The sequence below is a fragment of the Xenopus laevis genome, chromosome 1L (assembly GCF_017654675.1).
Source record: "Xenopus laevis strain J_2021 chromosome 1L, Xenopus_laevis_v10.1, whole genome shotgun sequence".
NCBI lineage: Eukaryota > Metazoa > Chordata > Amphibia > Anura > Pipidae > Xenopus > Xenopus laevis.
In genome coordinates, this window is record NC_054371.1 from 167381239 (window position 1) to 167406121 (window position 24883).

At 41.1% G+C, this 24883-nt stretch overlaps 1 protein-coding gene across 3 annotated transcripts in view; it reads right to left on the reverse strand.

The window, feature by feature from the left end:
* Nucleotides 1-499: 499 nt before the first annotated feature.
* Nucleotides 500-24883, reverse strand: part of hira.L (histone cell cycle regulator L homeolog) — a 44340-nt gene continuing 19956 nt past the window's right edge. For 2 of the 3 annotated variants that reach the window (XM_018242445.2, XM_041567042.1), the window contains 13 exons: nt 21037-21122; nt 20700-20897; nt 20365-20523; nt 19180-19378; nt 18304-18408; nt 10609-10757; nt 9343-9504; nt 5162-5220; nt 4978-5083; nt 4365-4487; nt 3492-3655; nt 2499-2587; nt 500-1295 (listed from right to left, as the gene is read on the reverse strand). In XM_018242445.2, the coding sequence (XP_018097934.1) occupies nt 1179-1295; nt 2499-2587; nt 3492-3655; nt 4365-4487; nt 4978-5083; nt 5162-5220; nt 9343-9504; nt 10609-10757; nt 18304-18408; nt 19180-19378; nt 20365-20523; nt 20700-20897; nt 21037-21122 (1716 nt within the window). In that variant the 3' untranslated portion in view covers nt 500-1178. The remainder of the gene's footprint in view (nt 1296-2498; nt 2588-3491; nt 3656-4364; nt 4488-4977; nt 5084-5161; nt 5221-9342; nt 9505-10608; nt 10758-18303; nt 18409-19179; nt 19379-20364; nt 20524-20699; nt 20898-21036; nt 21123-24883) is intronic. The other variant, XM_041567044.1, reaches the window with a different exon arrangement.

Genomic DNA, 24883 nt, shown 5'->3' on the forward strand with positions numbered 1-24883 from the left:
TCCTGTTAACTGTAAGAAAAATCATCTACAAAAGAAATGTAAGGTATACAACTTCTATACATATTTTTATTGAAACAAATCCCCTTTTATTGCGGCACCAAATAAAATCATGGTGTTTTTCAGTGCATTTTTGTTCCTCTAGAACAGTTCTTGTCGGACTCCTTCAGTTTTGAGCCCCATTGGAAGTCAAGCCTTTGGTCAGGGCCCATTAGCTCATAGCAATGTTACAGATATAGAAGAATATCAGTGTATCAGCCAATTCCAACAATATCTAAGATAGCAAATAAACATTTACCCCGAATCTCACCCTAATTGACCTTCAAAATGGGCTTTAGGTGTATCTAGGAGAGCAAATAGACTTTCTGCCTGTATATTATTTCTGTTCAGGTTAAGTTTATGAACAATGTTCTTCTTTGGCAAAGTTATAGTAGATATCTGAATAATCTGCACCAGTTAACTGTTCAGTACCTTTCACTGCTCACACACCAAAGGAAACAGCTACCAATGATTTTCTTTTTAATTCAGCAATTAGAAAAGGAATGGAAAAAAAACAGTTTTACAAATGTTTAGAGGAACATCTGAATGAGGACAGTTTAGTTGTAGAATCGCTCAGCACCGTGGTCATGATTTGGACTTCCTACATTCAGTGGACAAGTAGCTTTTTGATTGTTGGCCCATGGATAGTATCACAAGTTAGCAAAGTCTAGTACAAAAATAGTCTTGTTGGGCAGCATAGACTTGTATTATTTTGTATTCAAAGGTGAAGTTTGGCTGCATAACAGCTATCAAGTTTCAAATAGTGCAAGGTCTTGTCAGTATCTGGACAGAACCCAGGCTTTGGGGGAAATTGCTTTTTCAAGTGTATTAGTAATGTACTGTGTGCTTTCTTGCAAACAATGGCCAATATTCTCAATTATAACATTTTAATAAACCCCTGCTATTTTTCAAGTAAACGTGAAACAAATTGGAATGCCAGGGCTTCTAATGGATGCTAAAAAGGGCTGTAGGAAGCGAAGCAGATTCCTAAATTACTCCTCATACTTAACCATGTTTCCTTAAGCACCACTGTTTCTTGCTTTGCAAGTTGCTTCACTTTTCTGCTCTCCTAACCAGCTGGTTTTCACAAAAAGGAGACAAAAATAATAACCAGGGAGGATTGTGAAGTGAATCAAGTAATGTTATTTGTCCCTCAAAATGTCCAACTGCTCTTGATACTCTGTGAAAAGTCGCTGGAATCGCAGGTTCTGTCCAATCAGAGGGAGAAGCTCCTTCAATAGCTCCCTCTTCCGCAAACCCTGACAAAGAAACAGATAGAATAGAATAAATAAATCAGATTTTTTTTTCTCTCTGCAAATTCTTTGCCAGCACTTAAAAATTGAAGGACATTAATGAAATTTGTGCTGTAGTACTGTGTACAGTGATTAGAGTGGTCATTCCTTGCCATACTAACCACCTAGAGATAATGTTAATATCCAGCTTAAAGGAAAGCTCACACTGATCTACAATACCTGTTAATGCAGAGGTGCCCAAAAGGTAGATCGGGATCTACCAGTAGATCTTTAATTGATGATCAGTAGATCTCAAGACACTGTCAGCAAACTGCTTATCTAAATCATACTCCTATTTCATGCTTTTCATGCTAGAAATAGTTGTTTGTTAAATATAGCAGTATACATTCTCTCATAAATCACTAATATTTAAGTAATATTTCCATGGAACAGAATGCTAACAATGCTTTTATGAATGTAGATCATGATGGGACATCATCGCTAAAAGTAAACCTTGCATTAGTAAAGTATGGGCACTCCTGTGTTAATGTGTACGTTTGTTTCTGATTGGCAACGAAGTTTAACTTCTGCAGCATTGGAGTTGTCTGATACAGCTAGGTGCACCAGAGGCTATATATTTTTAAATGCTAGGGGAACAATCATGAATGCCTATTTCAGAATATCTTCCTTAAATGGATTCTAACAGAATCCCTAAACTTAGTGGGTTGAATTTTCAACCCCCTTTAAATCAACTGACTTTTGCTAGATTGCTTCAGGAGTTGGAACTAGTAGTGCAGAGAATTTAAATAACCAATCAGATGGATTTTTTTAAAAATAATGTATATTATAAAGTTGGTTAGAATTCGTTTTTTCTTTTATTATTCAAAAAACGATCCACCCAAGTTACATGACAATATATCTGACAGGAATAAATAATAACCCATGTTTGTCAAATATTGTCTGTTATGTCTAAGGCATTAGTCGTACTAATGATTTTTGAATGTGGTCGTCATTGTTGTGTGTAACCTACACACACCTAGACTCTCTAGATCTATTTTGACTGGAACAACCATGTACAATGAAAAAAAAGGGAGGCCTTTTTATTTTGTGTTTATTGCTTAAACCTCTTGCAAAAAAACGCAACTAATGTTTCGATTTATCCAATAATCAGCCACATTAAGAGGAACTAGGAAATAGCTGGTTGGTGTACTGTAATACTTCACGACTTACCAAAATTCTTGATTCCCATTGACTATCACTAGAATGATGGACTGGGCCTAGAAGGTCCTGACATACTTCTCGTAGCCTCTGTTCAAAACCTGATTGATATGAAGAGAGATGCGTCTGTTAAATGGCTAAAATGGAAAATATTACCCCCTTCCCCTTTTGATGTAACTAATTTAGTTGAACCATTTTCCTATGCCCATTAGTCACACAGTGATACAACCCCTCCCCCACACTGTCTGTTTTCCATAATGGGTGGTGCACAGATTCTATGGAAAGCAGACGGACTTCAAGTTTGAGACTCGATCACTTCACAATAGAACAAGGTGATGGAGGGGTTGGATCACTGCGAGTCTAAGGGGTGGGGGAACAGTAACCAAAAATGTAAAATGTTTTAAAGTAATGAAAATATCATGTAGTGTTGCCCTGCACTGGTAAAACTAATCTGTTTCCTTAAGAAACACAACTATAGTTCATATAAACAAGCTGCTGTGTAGCAATGGTGGAAATTAAAAAAAGGCTATATGGCACAGGTTAAATAGTGGATAACAGATAACACCATTATGTTCTACAGAGCTTATTTGCTATCTGCTGTGTAACCTGAGTCTTTTCTCTCCTTTGAATGGCTGCCCTCATTGCTACACAGCAGCTTATTTATATAAACAATGGTAGTGTTTCTGAAGCAAACACAGCAGTTTTACCAGTGCAGGGCAACGCTGCATTATATTTTTATTACTTTAAAACACTTGTTGATGTTCCTTTAAACACAAAGATGAGCTATCATGGTTTCCATTTCAATCTGGAACTATTTAAATCTGTGAAAAAAATACATATTTATGTTTATTTTTAAGTTCAGACAGTGTTTCTACATAAGGCCACTAAATAACCAAGTAAAAAAAGGGCAAAATACTTACCCCTTTAGTTTTCCTTCTTACATCCAAATACTTGTGATTACATTTGCAAAAGCAAATAAAATACTTTTTGCAAGTCAGGCCTTACCTTCACTGACCAGGTATCGTGCATAGATGAGCAACCAGTGCCTGTATTCCTGGCTAGACTGCAGCATAAGAGCAGCTGCTACCTGGTTCTCAAGGTAAGCCATGGTGGTTTCTTGCTGCACTAGATGAGGCATTGTGAAAAGGCGAGCAGCCTGTCTGCCAGCACTGAAATAGGAAAAACACATTGCTGCACAACACCTTATTAACAGATAACACCTTATTAACAGATAACAGAACTGTACTGTGTGAAACCTGCTTTCATTATCCTGTAAAATGCTTTCAACTACAAGGGCAACTCCTAGTGCATAAAGCCATTAAACAAATATATTTAAAATTTTGCATTTTTATCAGCCTCAGCAAATTCTTTTCAAGCACTTACAGAAGCAGAAGGGCAGAGAAACATATACCTAAAGATTCACTATGATACACAGTCTTTTGTACTAATGTCCTAATATAAATGCCTTATGTACCAAAATATATCCTTTAAATTATTTTATAGAATACTAAATCCCAACATAACACAATGCTGACCATTTTCAAGCTATGATAAGTTGTAATGTTTCAGAGAGCATTCTTTGAAGGATGAAGAACATTTAAATCTCACATTTATGTTTTGTAGTAATTTAAAGGGATTCTGTCATGATTTTTATAGTTTACTAGTGGTAGACATGAGAATAGCACCCAAGCAGAAAAAAAAAGCAGGCGCGGCACTATTAACTGATGCGGTTTGAAAAAAACATGTTTTCCCACGACAGTATCCCTTTAATGTCACCCTATAATTCTGAGCATGTTACTATGCTAAATAGGGCACAATCTCAAAGCTGCAAGCATCACTAGCCCCTCATATTGTTTTTTTTTGTCTTAAGTATCTTACTTAGACGCTCGTCCTTGAATTATGGCTAATGGTCCAGAGCACATGACAGCATCCTGTGAGGGCATGCAGTTCCGGTAATCCGCACACAGTGCCAAGGAATCCTGCCTGTCAGAGACCAGACTCCTGGAACAAAGAGTCAACAATAAATGTTACAGTAAAATGATAACCTAGATAGGGCTGTCCAACAGGCTTTCCTACAGGAATCACAATATCTGACCAACACTGAATTTCTAAAGATGAAACAGCATGGTAGGAATACCACATTGAGTAGTGCAGACTAAAATAGATAACTCCTAAATGTGGAGCATAATGTGTTTCACAATTTGCCAGCATGATTAAAAGGCAGAGACAGACAACGATGCACGATATTTACTTCACTCATGTCAGTCATAATGTCTGACATATTCAGTGTGTCATATTGTCTTGTACCACCAACCTGATGACTATAAATGAGCAAATACAGCCAAAAACACATACCTGTAATTTTTTTGTGAGATAACCCGCTCTCTTACGTTGGGGTGGAGTACACAGCCCAACAAACACCAAAAATTCACTGGTTTGCACCTCTACCCATACTATTGTAAATTCAAGAAGAATTTCAACTATTTCTTACCACGTGGAAAGACTGGGACTGAAGCAATATGCTTTCCCATTGGACAGACTCAGCACTGGTATACCCCTCTTTGTCAGTAATGTCTGAGAAACGGTCATATCGTTACCTGTAGAAAGTCAAGCTATATGTTATGATACTGCAGTGGAGACAATCTGTATGAAATAGGTTGACAGAGTGCAATTACCTGATAAAAGTGGTTGTAAAGATTCATCTTTGATTACAACCTTCTGGTTCTGGACATCCCTGTAGGAAAAGTGATAATGTAAACCAATCCGCTTTATTTTAAAATAGTAAACTCTATCTGAATAGCCCATTAAACAATATATCTTCAATACAAAGATTCTGTTACATACTACTGTATTTAGACAGTTATCACACTGCACAATATTTTTTTAATGAGATATCATTTCTCCCACACCTATATCCTCTTAATAGTCAAGCTCTTTGTTTTCACTCTCTGGGGCTCTACAAAATGCCTCCAAGTGCCAGTTCTTGTTCAATGATGAGCAATTGCTCCTAGATGAGTCTTGTGCTCTGAAATCACTATGGTGGAATTACTGTAGTATAAGGAGCACACTTGTTTCACCTTAATGATATATGTTATTGGTCTCAATCCGCTACCGTGTATGGAAGCCAGAGAGCACTCACATAATTAGGCTGTTGTTGTGAGGGTCAGACCTCCATCAAAGATTAGTATTATTGCAGGAGAAGAAGCTGCCTCCGAGGCAGGACAAACTAAAAAACCAAGGAGGACGTGTAGATGGCACGGAGGATGAGACCCAAAGCAATCTATTAGTTTGTCTTACCTCCAGAGAGAAGCAACTTAACTCTAGTCATCCTGCACTGACAGGTAGGGTCGTGAGTATAAATACTAACGCAGGCAAAACCTTCCTGGTCCAGAAACCCACAGCTACTACACATTTGCTTTTTTGTTTTAACTACTGCACTGACAAATTTCCTATTGGTTTCTATGGGCAACACCTAGCACAGCCATCAATTCAGGAATAAAGTAATAACAACACCAAAATGTGAAAGGGTTTTGTGTACAATTACATATAATGCACAGCTATCCTGCAATGGAAATGTTTTTTGTAGGTGCTGTATATATATATATATATATATATATATATATATATATATATAAAAGTCCAAAGGTTTACACGCACACCGATGTTGATATAAATGTTACTTTATTAGGAAATCATTAATTTATTGCATCAACGTTTCGGTTCGGAATCTAGAACCTTTCTCAAGATGCTTTTCCCTCAGAGGGAAAAGCATCTTGAGAAAGGTTCTAGATTCCGAACCGAAACGTTGATGCAATAAATTAATGATTTCCTAATAAAGTAACATTTATATCAACATCGGTGTGCGTGTAAACCTTTGGACTTTTGGATTTCACGATCTACACACAGCACCCGAGTTCAGTCCTTAACGACGAGTGCGGACCTTAATGGTGGATATATATATATATATATATATAGAGGGACAGATTTAGAGGTTTGGTAATGATTCAGTGGTAAACAAAATGTGAGCTTTCTACAACTCTGCAAAAAACAGATAGAAGGTGGATTACGAAACCAGTATATTAAAAGTACATTTTATTGCTTATATAATCTCTAAAACACTGGCCGGCCAAGGAAGCACAATGAATAATTTAAGAATAAATATACATAAAACCAATAATAAAATCAATGCAGGTGGCTAATCATAATAGCTATTCCTTGGTTGTGGTGTATGCTTGTAATTTAAAAGACAAGAAGAAGGTTGTGAGTTGTAGTTCAGCAAGACGGAAAAGTTATTTCAATTGGGATTATGGCCCAGATTTTTCCAATATGGTGAAGCAATGAAGTATGCAGAGTGCTTTACTGAGTTTACGGAGTAAATTAACAGGCAGAATGATGAATGGCTAATTATAGAGAGCAGGTTTTTTAGGGGATGTATTGGGGTGTCCCCCACTCCCTCCTCCTTGCCAGCTGTAGAACCCCCCCAAAAAGAAGTTTGAATGGTTTCACCAGATTCAAAGTTCCGGAATTTCTCAAGGGCACAGACGCATTTGAACTCTCAGCAGCCTCAAGCCTGTTTAACGAATTTGCTTCTCTGCAGATGTCCTTTTCACGAGGATCCAAAATGGCACACAGTCTATTTTAGTGTGTGCGCTTTACAGCGGAACGCAACCTCCGATTACTTTTCACGATCTTACACTGCTTCACCGATTTCACGAACTAGCGGATCACGAAGTACCGGCAGATTACAAATTTTCACGATTTTTTCATTGTTTGAATTAAAAGCATAGAAGAATGAAAGTTCAGACCAAGGAGTGATCCCACCTGGATACCGCAACGCATTTCGCCACACTAGGGCTTTCTCCTAGTGTGGCGAAAAGCGTTGCAGTATCCAGGTGAGATCACTCCTTGGTCTGAACTTTCATTCTTGTAAGTAATAAATTGTACTTTTAATATACTGATTTCGTAATCCACCTTCTATCTGTTGTTTGTATGAAATTTATCCCCAATAGGACCTTGGGGATTGAAGGTATGCAGTCTTGACCAGTATAATAATCTTCGCATTCCTGTCACAAGACTTTTATTTGTTACTTTCTACAACTCTGGTAGCTCACATCAAACAATCAGACATTTGCTTTTATTATTTCTATTAGTAGTACAGGAGTAAACATAATCAACAATCTCAGTGTATTCTCGAAAGATCTCAATGTAATATAATAAACTGTTTTTCTTCCCAAATTGTCCATTAGATGGCGATAAAAAAAAACCAAGGATTGAAGTGTGCATTTTCTTGAAATATTGCATATTGCTGTTACTGCGATCTCAGTGTATTCTCTAATGATTTCAATGTAATATCATAAACCATTTTTCTTCCCAAGTTGTCCATTAAGTGTGCATTTGCTTGAAATATTGCATATTGCTACTGCTATCTTTTAAATAAAGACCCTTCACTTTATCATTTCAAATTTATTGCTTTCCTGTACTAATAATCAATGTGCACCCTGGGTGAAGATTATGATAGCAGACCTGTTATTACATTCTTCCAAAAATCTTGGTTCTTCTGGAATTAAATATCATTAAAAAACACTTAACAATAATAAAAGAAGAAATATTTTGATACCTGCGACTATATAAAGACACAATTGCAAGAGGGAATCTTTTGTTTCTATGTTTAAAGTTAATAGTGCTGCTCCAGCAGAATTCTGCACTGAAATCCATTTCTCAAAAGAGCAAACAGATTTTTTTATATTCAATTTTGAAATCTGACATGGGGCTAGACATTTTGTCAATTTCCCAGCTGCTCCTGGTCATGTGACTTGTGCCTGCACTTTAGGAGAGAAATGCTTTCTGGCAGGCTGCTGTTTTTCCATCTCAATGTAACTGAATGTGTCTCAGTGGGTAATGGGTTTTTACTATTGAGTGTTGTTCTTAGATCTACCAGTCAGCTGTTATCTTGTGTTAGGGAGCTGTTATCTGGTTACCTTCCCATTGTTCTTTTGTTTGGCTGCTGGGGGAAAAAAGGGAGGGGGGTGATATCACTCCAACTTGCAGTACAGCAGTAAGGCTAAGGCCACACTAGGCGATAGCGCGGCGATTTGACTCGCGGCGACTTTTCGCCGCGACTTTTAATCCGCAATCGCTGGCGAAACTTTTGCGCTGCCGTCTATGGGGAATCGCGACAAATCGCCAGCGTAAAAACACACGCGGCGATCTTTTTTCTATTGTCTCTCGAAATCGCGAGGCGATTTCGAGCGACAATAGAAAAAAGATCGCCGAGGCGATTTCGATCGACAATAGAAAAAAGATCGCCGCGTGTGTTTTTACGCTGGCGATTTGTCGCGATTCCCCATAGACGGCAGCGCAAAAGTTTCGCCAGCGATTGCGGATTAAAAGTCGCCGCGAGTCAAATCGCCGCTCTATCGCCTAGTGTGGCCCTGCCCTAAAGAGTGACTGAAATTTATCAGAGCACAAGTCACATGACCAGGGGCAGCTGGGAAATTGACAATATGTCTAGCCCCATGTCAGATTTCAAAATTGAATATAAAACATTCTGTTTGCTCTTTTGAGAAATGGATTTCAGTGCAGAATTCTGCTGGAGCAGAACTATTAACCGATTCATTTTGAAAAAAAAATTTTTTCCCATGACAGTATCCCTTTAAATAAAATGTGTATACTGAACAAAAATTGTAAACCATCAAAAGTAAAGAATGTTGCCCCAATTAAGAAAATGTAACTGAATAACAGAAATAAAGAGCACTGCTGCCAAATATAAAACATGTGCCAACCTCCTGTTGTGAGCTAATTTTATGTTATTTCTTCTGACAATGAATTAGTTTAGAGCTCATGGTTGTAACCTCACCAGACAGAGAGAGCAGCAGCAGCTGTGAGAGCCATAGCATAGGATCCTGTACACTGCAGTGTGGAAATAGGCGAGGGAAGAATAATAGGTGGGAAGATTCTCCTTCCACTGCCTGAGAAAACGGACAACGTTCTTTTTTCGCAGGCCACGCACACCACTTCACTAAAAAAGCAAAACAAACAAATAATGAGCATTTTGCCAAATGGCAAAACAATGTTAGTTAATAATACCAGTTATACAGATATAAAATACATTTGTTACCATTTTCACAACTCCGATTAGCTAGGACGAGGCAAAGAGAAATCTTAAAGGACACCTATCACAGCCAAAATCAAACACATATTAACAATCTGACCAGTACAACCTAAACACGTTTAATCAAACTACATATCCAGTTTTTTGAAGAAAAAAGCAGTTTTTAAAAAATCTCCTTACTTTGTTAAATGGGTTCATTCACTGAGCGAGTCCATACTGCGACACTAACATGCAAATGAGTTCACGAGCATGCTCAGATTGTAGCACTGCCCTGAGTATTCTACCCAGAATGCCTAGCTTTAGTAAACTCCTCCACTAGAAGTATCATGAGATTTCCCTATCTTCTCTCCTGCTGGTGATGTCATTATACAAATGAAGGGCAAACACTAACTTCCAGACAGATGGCAGCACTACTGAACAGCAGCTTACACAGAAGCTTGGCTGATTTGAAAATAGCTTAAAAGGGTTGCTAGGCAACCAATGAATTTCTGAGCATGTGCGAGATTTCAGAGCTGTGAAGATATAGGTAGGAGGAGGCAGGGAAATCCAAGATGCCTGCCTCGGCTAGAACTGCAGTGGAGATACGGGAGATTTTGCAGAAGATATAGTGAGCTGATGATTTACATTATACAAACAATTCCAACTATTTTAAAAATCGTATTTCTTGAACTTTCACATAGTGTATTTACTTTTGATGATTTTAGTTATGATTGGTGCCCTTTAAAGAGTCAATATGGTAACAACACAAAATTCCAAGTGAAGTGAATCATGGTACAATAGGAACAAACAAAATGAATAAATATATTATTAAAGAAAGTTATAGTTATCCAGTGGTACACATTTAAACCAGAAAAGTGTCCCATTAGGTACTGTAAATGAATGACAGCATGACGTCAGCTAGTATATTCTTGAAAAGTACTAATGGCATGTATAGTAAAATGTGATCAGTGATTTATATTAAGCAGAGTCCTTCTTCATGTTTCTACAGGGATACATTCTAATGACACTGACTTGCTGCCTGCTGCTGCCAGAATTCGACTTGTGAGCACTGCTTCCCATTCTTTCCCTTCTCGGTGACACTTGAGCTGGCTGAGTTTGTTTCCACCTACTGTTTTCACTTCATTCTCAACTTCAATGTACATGGAAGGGTCTGAGCTTAACTAAACAGAGGAAAGAAAGAGAAACAGAAATAAATCATTGTTTCCAAAGGATGATTTAAAGCAGAACTAAAGTCGTTGGTATAAATGTTATACATTTAAACTAAAGAAAACCCCCAAACAACATACGGATACCCTTCCTAAAAGAGAAGAAAGTAAAAGGGCAAAAAAAGGACAAAGATTAGGATCCCTGATGCCCCATCAACAATGCCTAAGCTATAAATGGAACCCATTGCATTTGTGGACTATACATCTGCCAGGCAGCCAGAGGAGTTAAAACACCACACACTGTACCATTATTGGAAGATTGCATTCAGTAATCTTGGTTTCTGTTACAAGCTCTTTGTGGGACTTATCTGGACTATCATGGCCTAGTAATTTAATTTCTGGTTTACAGGTACCTTGTTATGCTTACAGGTATTCTGTCCTACCTTTTAACAATGTCATAATACTGTTTATATGACAGGATGTAAGTAACTTTATTACAATACAGTTCAAAGTAAATTCCATTTGCACCTTATCTTCATGCTTTTTTCTTGCTACCTCATCACTGCTTCAAATATGCCCACAGGCTCCAAATAAAGCGTCACTTCATATACATAAAGTTCAATAGATTTTCCAGACCAATAGACAAACGTTTATTCGTCTATATTCCATTTGATATGTCCTTTGTTTTAATAGGTCTGAAGCAGCGGCAGGTATTTTTTTTTTGTAAAATGTATTTATTAAGCATTCAAAAGATACAAGTTATCATGGTTTTCTGCTATACAGTCTCAACAAAGTGCCTCATAAAATTCAGTGTGTTTCTATATTCAGGAGAAATTACGATATGTTAATAATAATCGAGTTAACTGATGACTCCTGGAGAGCTCATTTCGTGATGGGATCTCTTCAGCCCTGTACTGGGAGTCAAAATAGGACCTGGCATTTCAGTTACACAGAGGCCCAAACAATCACCCACCAGCTCACTAAATAGTGAATGTCTATTGCATTGTACCGCAGCCCCTCTGGCATTTGCCAAAACTCACAGATTGCCAGTCCAGGCCTGGATCTCTTTCCGCACAAAAGATTGCATGTAATTTTGTGTTTCTGTGATGAGTGAATTGTGCCACAAAAGTTCAGTGTCATACTAGGTAGTGTTTCGTAGGGAGTGTATTGTTAGATATTGTGTGTGTCTAAATAGGGTGGCAATGCAGAATAGTCAGTGTGAGAAAAATGTTGCTGTGTTTTGTTCCTTATGTTCAATTGTTTCTAGCCAGTCCATGTAGAAAATAAGGAGATTTTGTGTACTCACCGTTAAATCTCTTTCTCTTCAGTCGCTTGGGGGACACAGGGACAGTGGGGGTATAGCTGGAACCACTAGGAGGCAGGACACAATAAAAAAATAGAAACTTGACCCCTCCTTCTCCTGCTATACCCCTCCTCTGTAGGCAGAGACACTCAGTTCGTACCAAAGGAGAAACAGGAGGTTATCAATAAGCAACAGAAAATCTGATAACTAATTACAAGAAGAACAGTCTGAAGCCAAGAGAAGGCCTCTATTCAGGGAGGGAAGCCCTGTGTCCCCCAAGCGACTGAAGAGAAAGAGATTTAACGGTGAGTACACAAAATCTCCTTTTCTCTAGGTCTGCTTGGGGGACACAGGGACAGTGGGGACGTACCAAAGCTGTCCCCTGAATCTAGCGCGGGAAGTAGAGGCCTACGTGGAACCAGCCACTGCAGCCTGAAGTACCTTCCTGCCATAGTGGGTGTCAGATGCCACAAGGTGCCAAACTGGTAAAATTTGGCAAAAGTATGGATTGAAGTCCACGTTGCAGCCTTGTTCAGCTGAGGCTTATTTTCGAAAAGCCCTCTGGCGGAATGTGCCCTGATTGATCTGGGGGAACCTGACCCTGTGATGAATAGGATCTCTGGATGGCCTGCTGTATCCATCAGGATATGGTGGTCTAAGGACAAGGAGTCCGATAGACGGATGTCCTCGACCCGGTGCAGGTAAAACTTGAGGGCCCTAACGGGGTCGAGGGTGTGCAGTGCTGCTTCCTTCGCATTGGAAAGGGATGGGCAGAAGGTAGGAATCGTAATTTCCTGGTTGAGGTGGAAAGTGGAAACCACCTTGGGAAGAAAAGAGGGAGAAGTATGAAGTACTGCCCTGTCGTTGTGGAAGGTCAACAGAGGAGACCTACAGGATTGGGCAGAGATCTCAGATACTCTCCGTGCTGAGGCAATAGCCAGCAGAAAAAACTGTTTTCCATGTGAGCCACTGAAGTGGAATAGAATCCATGGGTTTAAAGGGAGTGTGTTGCAGGGCACGTAGGACTAGGGTTAAGTCCCAATTTGGCAGTGTCAGAGAACCCCTTCCGTCTTAGGATCGCAGTTTCAGTAGCCACGCCATCAAATTGAGGGTGGCAGGACAGTGGTGAAGGATTGGACCCTGAGAGAGAAGGTCTAGGATGAGAGGCCAAGGTTCCTCTACTGAGAGATGTACTAGATCCTAGACCCAGGATCTACGGGGCCATGTTGGAGCTATGAGAGTATGAGTTCTCTCTGAAGTTTCTTGATCTTTCTTGGAATGAACGCAAGATGGAAGTCCCAGGGAGAGGTGAGGGCGTCTGCCGCCAGAGGGTCCCTGGACCTTGCAAGTAGAGAGGAACTTTCGACCTCTGGCGCCCCCCATCTTTGAGTGATCTTGTGGAAGATGTTGTCCTTTACAGGCCATTTGCAAGGATCTAGGGATGTCTGCTGAGATAATCTGCTTCCCAGTTTAAGAGACCTGGAATGAAGATGGCTGACAGGCGAGTCGGATTGCCTGTATCTCAAGAAGGTTGATGTGAAGACATTGTTCCGATAGAGACCAGCAACCCTGCGCTGACCGACCCTCTGCACTGCTCCCCAACCAGAGAGGCTTGCATCTGTGGTGAGCAGTCACCATTGTGGATCCCCTAGGGGTCTGCCCCTGGTCAGGTGACTGGTTTGCATCAACCAGAGAAGAGAGACTCGAGTCATGCGGGATAAACGAAATTCCAGGAGAAGGGATTTGTGCCTCCAGGCCGCAAGAATATTCCACTGAAGCTCCCTGAGGTGACGTTGGGTGAAGGGAACTGATTCTATCATCGAAACCATGACTCCCAACACCTTCATGTAGAATCTCGCGGTGTGGGACTTCGAGAGGAGAGACCGCACGAGGGTCCGCAAATGCTGGACCTTGTCACTGGGAGAGTTTGTGTCTGGGTGTTGAACTGCATCCAGAGGAAGACCATGGATTGGCTTGGGGTTAACAAGGACTTGTCCAGGTTGATGAACCAACCAAACTCCTGTAATCGAACCATGGTGAAGTGCAACGCCTGCTGGGCCACTGCAAATTAAGGTGTCTTGATCAGGAGATCGTCCAGATAAGGAGTTATGGAGATCCCCCTGGTGCGGATTAGAGCAGTGGCCACCGACATGATCTTGGTAAGACACGAGGGGCCGAGTTCAGGCCAAGGGGAAGGTCTGAGTTGGAAGTGGCGATTTTGGAAGGCAAATCGCAAGAATCTCTGATGGGGACAGAAAATTGGGGCCGCGATGACAGACCTGAGGGATTCCAACTTGAACCTTCGCGGTCGAATATAGAGTTCCTTGAGGTCCAGGATTGGCCGAACAGATCCATCCTTCTTGGGAACTACAAACAAGTTTGAGTAATAGCCTCGGAATCTCTCCTCAGTCGGAAAAGGGATGATGACCTCTGAACGGATAAGCTTGCCGATCGCGTCGTGCAGTGCCTGAGCCTTTTTGATGCCCCTGAGGATATCTGGACATGAAGAACCGGCGGGGCGGGAGAGAAGCGAATTCTAGGTGGCAGCCCTGACTCACGACCTTGTGTACCGAGGCGTCTTGAGTCAGATTCTAACAGGAGTCGGCAAACCTGCAAAGTCTCCCCCCCCTACGGCTGAGTCGCTGAAGGGAAGAAGGGGTGAGTAATGCAGACGTGGACTTGCGGGACTACCAGGATGGCCTGGACCTTCCACTGAAGCGTCCTCTGCAGGTGGTGGAGTGTCGTGAGAGACTTTTTTGAAGACAAGTCCGCAGTTTCATCCAGAGAGATCTGCGAACCGATACCGACAAGTCAAGTCGGCTGAAGTTCTGCTAATCACCTGTAGCGCATCGAGGGAGGCTTCACATAGGTAGTAAGCCTCCTTGATTTGCGAGGCCAAATGAGCGAGTTCTTCATGGGGGACCCTTGTGGCAATCGCTCGGCATAAGGCGTCCGACCAAGTTTGGACGGCTCTACTTACCCAAGCCGAGTCTAGAACAGGCCGAAGGGAGGTACCTGAAGCAGAGAAGAGGGAACTTAGAATGCCCTCAAGCTTCTTGTCCATGGAGTACTTGAAGGAGGCTGCATCAGGAACTGGTAAAGCAGTGCCCTTAGATAGTCGAGAGACAGGCGCGTCCACTGAAGGTGGGGAGGTCCACTTTTCCGTTAGTTCCTGTGGAAAAGGATATAGTTTGAGAAAAACTGCGGTTAGCCTGGAAACGTCCCTCTGGCTTGAACCATTCCTGTTGTATAATTTGCTCGAGTTGAGCATGAGAGAGGAAAGGAATGTGAGGACCTGCTGACCTGCTGCGGCGCTTAAACAAGGAGGTACTGCAACTAGGTTCAGGCTCCTTTAAGTGAAGGGTCTCCAATACTGAAATGAGGGAATCAATGGCCTCGGAGGAGAGTTTGGGGGGATTCCCCTTACTCTAGGTCGGAACTGTGAGATAGTTCACCATCAGACAGAGCCGGATCCTCCTCGGAGTCAGGCGGCAGGGATGAAGTAGTGATGGACTCCGGCTCACACTCATCCTCGGAAGGAGAGGGGGCTCTACATTTTGGAGGCTTAGGCCGAGGCTTATCTAGCCACGGGACTCCACCAATTTAGGAATGCCGGCGGCAAGCTTAGATGCCCATTCTGGGGGAGGCTGGGGGTCCAGGGGGGTGGAGTCCCGGGGCTGGCCTGATGGGTCCCCATGGGAGGCTTGGCTTACCTGAGGACGGAGTTCTGATGTTTCCGAAACTGCATCAGGTGGCTTGCACGTGGAACACAGAGGGTCCTTGTGACCAGATGCGGCATTTGGCACAAGCTAAATACTTAACCGATGAAGTAGTTGCTGGCCTGGAAAAAAGGTTATCACCTGTACCTTCAGATATGGTGTACACAAGCTGTTCCTGTAAGAGAGGAATTAAGTTAATATATATAATGTAGGATATATACATATATAACTGAAAATGCCTCCCCAGGGTACTGCTGGGAGTAAAGCCTTGGAGGCGAGTAAAGCTGATAAGGCAGTAATTACAAAGCCTGCTGCCCTGTGGCATTAGCTAAAAACCTCACTGTGTCAGAAGAACTGCCCTGTTGTGTTCTTAGTATAAACAGGGGGGGGGGCTGCGCTGCAGAGAAGCTGGGAAAGAGTTCTGCCCAGTGTGGTGAGTCTGCTAGTAATGGAACCTCCTCCAGAATCAATGGGAAGTAGCTGCCTCGGCGCACAATGGAGAGTGTGAAGAATGGCCCCTCCCCTAGCAGTGACATATGGCGCAGACGTACACTTTAGAAAAAAGGTGCATAAGGCACTGGCATGCAATATTTGGGTTGCACACAGGGTGCACGTACAGTAAGTGCAAAATCTGCCCCAGCTGTTGCCTCCCCAGGTGGAGTGAAAGACAGCCCTGGTGAAGTCTCTTGTAAAATAGTGGTGCGCAACAGGTGCTAAGCCAACAATAACTCACTTGTGCTGCTGACAGTGAGGACAGTAGGAAACATAAGTGCCATTCCCATTCTGGACAATTTGTAGAGATGATTTGGCAGCTGTGCTCTCAATCTCAGTAAGCCACACCCGCTACAGGTGTAGGAAATTAACCAATTAGTTAGAGAACTTGCTAGAGAAAGCAAGTGAAAAGGCAGAACTTGCTGCTAGGTGCTCTTTATTGCACACAACATGTTTCGGGCCAGAAGCCCTTTATCAAGTGCCTGTGTGTTTGCTGGAGGCTGATTAACATACTGCCTGGGTCTGAACTAGTGACCTGCAGGTTGCAACAAAGTCTCCTATACTGCTGTGCAAGGCAGATGGTTTGTGCAGAGGGGGAGGGGGCTCAGAGAGTGAATAGGCTGCTATTAAGGATATATGCTTACCTTAAATGAGCCACGGCAGGAGTTCCCAGACTGTAGTGTAGGGATCCTTGGGGCATATAAGGAGGATTGAGCAACAGGATGAACCTGGCTATACCTCAGCCCTGTGTCCCGGCCAGCGCATCCTCTCTCTGTATGTCAGAGGGAGGGAATCAATGCTGGATGGTCAGTGCACAGCACAAGAGACCCCGGTGACATCCTCAAGTAATGGATCAGACTACTCAGTGTAGCCGTCCAGCTCCATATGACGTGAAGGAATTGTAATGAAATAAAAATAAAAGAGCAAAATAAATAGTAAAATACTCCTGAATGCAGGAGACGGTCCTAACCTCCTGAGGACACAACGAAACTGGGTGTCTCTGCCTACAGAGGAGGGGTATAGCAGGAGGAGGAGGGGTCAAGTTTCTATTTTTTTATTGTGTCCTGCCTCCTAGTGGTTCCAGCTATACCCCCACTGTCCCTGTGTCCCCCAAGCAGACCTAGAGAAATAATGTTTGCTTTACCAGATCCAAGGACGGTGAGTCGGTGTAACCCGTGGGATTGTTTTGTGGGCAGCTGCAGCTAAATGTTCTGCTAGGGCTCTTTCCGATTTAGCAAGTTGGGTAGGTTGAGATAATTTGCTAAAGAGGGCCCATTCGAAAGACAAAAGTAGTTGGAGTCTAGTAAACACCTACTGGTTTGTATTGTTGGGCAAGTCCAGAGACAGTGTTCCAGATCTACATCTGAAGCAGGACAGCATAGACAGTTATTGGAGAGATTACTATTTTGTGTCGTTTTAGTGGGGTTAAATAAGAATTGTGTAAGACATGGTGTGCAATTTTTTGATATTTGCTTGATGTGAGTAGTCGCATTGAGTGATTATGGAGCCTAAGCATGTCTTGGGTAGTTGTGTCTGAAGGCATGCTTGTGCATTTGGCTAAAGTTTTATCTCTGTCCTCATTAAAGACAGAGGTACAGAATATTTTGTATAATTGAGAGGTTTGTATTGTTGGGAAGGTCCAGAGACAGTGTTCCAGATCTATGTCTGAAGCGTGACAGCGTAGACAGTTGTCATCGGATTTTGACAATTTTTTTATAATAGAGAGGTTGATTTTACTGAAGTGGCGTCTATTCACAGATAATTAAGGGGGTTTGGTTTGTCTGCTTCTGATGTATGTGATGCAAAATGGTGAATCTGGAGAGCGAGGTATGGGTTTTGTGAAAGATATGGGAATTTAGAAAGTAGTTTAAGCTAGCAGCTGGAATTTTTAATCAGGTTAAAAAGAGACAAAACTTTTATTCATAGAATTGTATGTTTCCATGGTGGATATGCAATTATATTTTAAAAATATACAAGGTGCTAATGATTGCTAATTCTATGAATGATATTCGTACAAAACATTTTCCATTTTTGTTTTTGCACTCACCTGTACAGTAAAAGATTTTTGAGGAGTGGGGGTTGGAAGCTTAAGGGTTAACGAGGATGTTGCTACACATGTTAATTCCTTGTCAGAGGTTGATGCCACCTGAGACTGAAGAATCAAAAGAGATTTTTTATTTATTTTAAAAGTTTGAACTGTGGCAACCAAAATAAAAATATATATAATAAATATGCATATACTGTATAGTTATACACACCACACACAAGTCGAATACATTTTCCCACAGGCACATTACTGCCAGAGGGAAGGAAATAAGGGAGTAGCACAAGTTTACCACAGGGGACAAAACCATTGCCATTGTCTGTACGGTGCTCACTGTATATGAAATGATTTATAATCATCAATGAAAATTGCCATCAAAGAGAATGCACCTGATTAAACTTTGGTCTGGGTAAGTGCTGACTTCTAGAAAAATTGGTAAAGACACACTTCTTGCCCATTTATCAGAAAATAATGAATTATACCAGGGGTGCCCAAAATGTAGATCGGGATCTACCAGTAGACCTTTAGCTGGGGATCAGTAGATCTCAAGTCACTGTCAACAATCAGTTTGCCCATATCATCCTCCTGTTTCATACTTTTCATTCATATATTTATTACATTAAGGTTACATAAGAAATAGTTGTTTATTAGATATAGCAAGATATATTTTCTCCTAAATCAATATTTAAGTAATATTTCCCATTGAAGAGAATGCTAACAATGATTTTATGAATGTAGATCATAATGGGACAACCTCACAAAAAGCGGACCTAGCATTAGAAAAGTATGGGCACTCCTGAATTATACACCTTAAAAAGTAAAAAAACAAACTACATATCTTGCATTGATATCTGTGCATCTAAACAACACAGAACTAACCTGCACAGTGAGGGAGACTGACATGAGTCGGGACTCTTTGCGAGGCCTTCCTTTCTTCTTCTTCTCACCAAGGTCAGCATCATCCTCTTTTTTTCGTTTGGAAAGTTGTTTGGACGCAGGAATCTTTTCCTCACTGTCACTGCTGCTCTCAAGGGCCTCTTGTGGCTTTGAATCCTTTGTAGCATTTTGCTCTTTTAGTCTGTGCAGATTAGGAAAAAAAAGATTTAACCCTGGTTATTTTACGAACTTGCTGGGTCTCATTTTAGCCAAGGAAATAACGTGATATTCTGAAAATACAGTCCATTAACTAGAATATCCCCTTAATGTAAATGGTAATGTAAAATTGCTGAGCACTTTGTTTTCTAGTTTTCAAGACGATAGTTTTCCTTTGCTAACAAAATGAAAATGAAATGGTGGTGCAGTACATTTCAGCTGGCTGGACATAGTGAGTGAGTTAAGGGTAGGAATCTTTCTACATAGAATCAATTCAAAATTCTGCACGGTTTTTAAAGAATACAGTTATTCTTCATTATCCACCTCTCAGAAAAATGTTTCTCTGTGTGCAACTTTGAGTTGGAGTTGGTTATGGTAAACAGTTAGTTCTAATAAATTGTCTAGGCAAAGGAAGTACAGACCAATGTACTTGACCTAAATATCAACCAAAATCTAGATTGCATTTAAAAGTCATGAAAACCCCCCCACAAAAACAGTTTAATCTGCAACACAGCCTCTTTGACGTCTTTAAATAAATGCCACTCGGGTGGTTTTCGTTAGTTGCATGGCTGCAGCAGCCACAAAATCACCTAGGATTCAATTACCTCCTCTAACCCACTTGGGCCCTACTTCAGGAATATTCTTTGACTGTTGGCTACTGAGCATGCTCAGTTCCAAGCTAAGGCAGTGAACGCCTCAGCTCAGATTATAAAATACGCCCACTCCAGTCTAGCCAAAAATAAAGACATGGCATTGCTGGTTCCCATAGAAACTCTGTCTTGGCTATCTGCTACCATTTTTTTCCTCCTAATCGTCTCTCCTGTGCTCACCCATTACAACCAAAGCAGGACTTTTTATCAAAGTTCTGTCTGTTTAAGTTTGCACTCTTGATTACATGAACTTTATAGTGCACATGTGCAGTTTGCAGATATAAATGTCACTGATGATGTTAATTGTTGCTTTCAGCCATACCTGTCTACAGCTGTCTGGTTTAAATGAGCAAGTCCTGCTGTTCCTGAGGTGGCTTTTGAACGTTCAGTAAATCTGGAGTCAAGTGCTTTCATAGGTTCAATCTTTGGCTGGGCAATGAGGCTAGTGGGGGCCACAGGACTGGAAGATGAAGCATTACCGCTAGAGAGGAGAAGGTGAATTCTTACTTAGACTGCTCAAGCATGTTGAAATCATACACAAAACTAAAATTGTTTTAGACTGACAGTAAAAGCATAAAACAAACACAAAATGGAGAATATGTCAGAATGCACCTTAATTTTAGAAAAGTAAAATCTAACCTCATCCTCCATCATTACCTCTCTTTGTTGGCCGTTTCCTCAGCTGGTTTAGTGTTTCCTACAAGTTCCACGTTAGACTTGGGGGCTCCAGAGGAGCTGGTTGTGTTGGAATCCAAGGAAATAAGCTGCTGATTGCTTTGGGACAGCATTAAGCCAGGAAGTGAACCAGATATTGGAATACTATTGAAAAATGCTGTGGAAAAGTCCCTGAAAAATCTCCCAAAAGGATGAAAAATTAGCATCTGAACCAGCATCACCCAAGGTATAATGTAATTTTATTAGAATTAGTTTATTCTTACACTGCAGCACTGCCAGCACTTTTAAACACAGGTTTAGTTTGATTAAGAGAACATACCCAGTGTCTAGCTGAGCAATGCAGAGCGGAGTGATCCTTCGCCGTCCATCTGCTGTTCGTGTCTCCACTTGCTTTTTCAAGAGGTTCTGTGGGGTGCAAAAAATGCTAACTTATTAAAAAGGCCAGACTGCCAATCAGCACAATTTCATTAAATTGCATAAGCTTTTGTCCCATGAGACTGTCACAATGCATAATCCTCAAATTCCAGCAACATATTGCCTTTTAAAAATAAATGTCTTTTCCATATAATGTTAGATTTAGCTTCTCACCCATGAATTTAGTTACCTTAATTTTCAGCTGTTCTAGTACATACAGTCATGTGAAAAAGCAAGTCAAATTTTTGGCACACAGATATGTGACTTAATTTCAAGAGTAAAGGTCATAATATAATACATATCATGCTCCATTTACATTTTTTTTTTAGTCATTGTGTTATTTAAATACACATAAATGTTTCACATGTGTGGAAGTAAGTACACCCCTATATTTATCACTAGCTCAAGTTCATCCTGAGAGCAGAACACAAGATGCTAAGAGGTTTTTCAATAACCCTGCAAATTCATTATAGGACCTACATGTAGCTCTTGCCACTGATAACTCCATTAGAAAGAGCATGCACAAATTAGTGCTACATGGAAGGTCTGCCAGAAGGAAATCTCTGCAGAAAGTTCATTAGGGCAAGACTGAAGTTTTGCTCTGAAAACATAGGGGCATATTTATCATGCTGTGTAAAAATCGCAGGAAAATCATCACTGATGATGCTGCCCATAGCAACCAATCAGCTATTAGAGTTTAACTGTCACCTACAAGTTAGAAAACAAAAGCAAAGATCTGATTGTTGCGTCCAACACCACTGGTGATTTTTTTTTCCGATTTAACACAGCATGATAAATAGGCCTTCTGGAACAGTGTGTCCTGGACAAGTTATTTGTTCACAGTACCAGAAGGCAGCATTTTACCATTGTTTCATCTGGCCTGGGAAGCTCACTTTTATATAACCCACTATGAACTCTAACTTGTAACAGAGGCTGCTTAAAAGGATACAGTCATGGGAAAAAAACATTTTTTCAAAATGAATCCGTTAATAGTGCTGCTCCAGCAGAATTCTGCACTGAAATCCATTTCTCAAAAGAGCAAACAGATTTTTTTATATTCAATTTTGAAATCTGAAATGGGCTAGACATATTGTCAATTTCCCAGCTGCCCCAAGCCATGTGACTTGTGCTCTGATAAACTTCAATCACTCTTTACGGCTGTACTGCAAGTTGGAGTGATATCACCTCCTCCCTTTTCCCCCCAGCAGCCAAACAAAAGAACAATGGGAAGGTAACCAGATAGCCAGTGTCGGACTGGGCCGGCGGGACACCAGGAAAAAACCCGGTGAGCCCCGCCAGCCCAGATCCGCTACTTAGTTTGGCGGCACAACCCCACTTTGTCGGTGGTCGCGGTAGAATAAAAGAACTGCGCATGCGCACAAAGGTAGCGTGCGCGCATGCGCACAAACGCAGAGCCGCATGCATGCACACTGGCCCAATGAAGTACGCCGGAGCGGGGCCCTGGGGTAGTAGCCCCAGTGGGCCCCAAGCCCCCCAGTCCAACCCTGCAGATATGCCTAACACAAGATAACAGCTCGGACAAACGAATGTGATGTGGCTGATGGCAGAGCGCTTCCCTTGCACGCCAGCTCCTGCTAAGCCGCAGCTCTCGCGATAGTTCGGCTCCTTCTAGCCGGCTTCCACTGCACACTTCTGTTACCGTTTGCAGAGCGCTGTTCAAAGCAATCACGGAGTCTGGCAGATTAATATCAATATAATGGCTTTATTGAGCGCATTATAAACTGCTAAGGAGGGGGATCACCCTCCTTAGCAGTTAATAATGCGCTCAATAAAGCCATTATATTGATATTAATCTGCCAGACTCCGTGATTGCTTTGAACAAGATAACAGCTGCCTGGTAGATCTAAGAACAGCACTCAATAGTAAAAACCCATGTCCCACTGAGACACATTCAGTTACATTGAGAAGGAAAAACAGCAGCCTGCCAGAAAGCATTTCTCTCCTAAAGTGCAGGCACAAGTCAAATGACTGGGGCAGCTGGGAAATTGACAAAATGTCTAGCCCCATGTCAGATTTCAAAATTGAATATAAAAAAATCTGTTTGCTCTTTTGAGAAATGGATTTCAGTGCAGAATTCTGCTGGAGTAGCACTATTAACTGATGCGTTTTGAAAAAAACATGTTTTCCGATGACAGGATCCCTTAAGGAATAATGTGATGCCATCTATAAGAAAATTTTAAGCTCAAGCAGACCTTGCAAAATGGCAATGACCCTAAACACTGCAGTAATCAACCAAGGCATGGCTGAAAGCATAAATGGAGTGTTCTGAAGTGGCCCAAATATAGATCCCATCAAGATGCTATGGGGTTATGTATGCAAGAAAACCCATTTAACCATCGCACATACTGCATGGAGCAGTAGGTAAACTTTTCTCCATGTCAGACTGATTCACAGTTATAAAAAACACCTACATCTGTTAATGTTTTTGTTGAATAAATTATGGTAAAAGTAAATTCCGGTTTCAGTTCACCTGTATCTCTATATATTGTTTGAATGAAGGTGAAATATTGATATGTCCATATTAAAGATAGTTACTTGGGGTGTACTTATGTTTGCATATGATTGCAGATATTTATATTTTTGTTCTAATTTCAAAAAGAAGTGGTGCACATACCAGCACACACCAGATATGTAAGTAATACTTGTATATGTGAAATAGTATAACTGCCTCAATACCTAAATCATTTTATTCAATTAAGAAGGTAAGTTACATAGTTACATAGTTAAATTGGGTTGAAAAAAGACAAAGTCCATCAAGTTCAACCCCTCCAAATGAAAACCCAGCATCCATACAAACACCCATCCCTACTTTTAATTAAATTCTATATACCCATACCTATACTAACTATAGAGCTTAGTATCAGAATAGCCTTTGATATTATGTCTGTCCAAAAAATCATCCAAGGCATTAACTGAATCAGCCATCACAACATCACCTGGCAGTGCATTCCACAACCTCACTGTCCTGACTGTAAAGAACCCCCTACATTGCTTCAAATGAAAGTTCTTTTCTTCTAGTCTAAAGGGGTGGCCTCTGGTACGGTGATCCACTTTATGGGTAAAAAGGTCCCCTGCCATTTGTCTATAATGTCCTCTAATGTACTTGTAAAGTGCAATCATGTCCCCTCGCAAGCGCCTTTTTTCCAGAGAAAACAACCCCAACCTTGACAGTCTACCCTCATAATTTAAGTCTTCCTTCACTCTAACCAATTTAGTTGCACGTCTCTGCACTCTCTCCAGCTCATTTATATCCCTCTTAAGGACTGGAGACCAAAACTGAACTGCATACTCCAGATGAGGCCTTACCAGGGACCTATAAAGAGGCATAATTATGTTTTCATCCCTTGAGTTAATGCCCTTTTTTATGCAAGACAGAACTTTATTTGCTTTAGTAGCCACAGAATGACACTGCCCAGAATTAGACAACGTGTTATCTACAAAGACCCCTAGATCCTTCTCATTTAAGGAAACTCCCACCACACTGCCATTTAGTGTATAACTTCCATTTATATTATTTTTGCCAAAGTGCATAACCTTGCATTTATCAACATTGAACCTCATTTTCCAGTTTGCTGCCCAGTTTTCCAGTTTAGACAAATCACTCTGCAAAGTGGCAGCATCTTGCATGGAACCTATAGTTCTGCACAATTTAGTATCATCTGCAAAAATAGAAACAGTACTTTCAATGCCCACCTCCAGGTCATTAATAAACAAGTTGAAAAGCAAGGGAC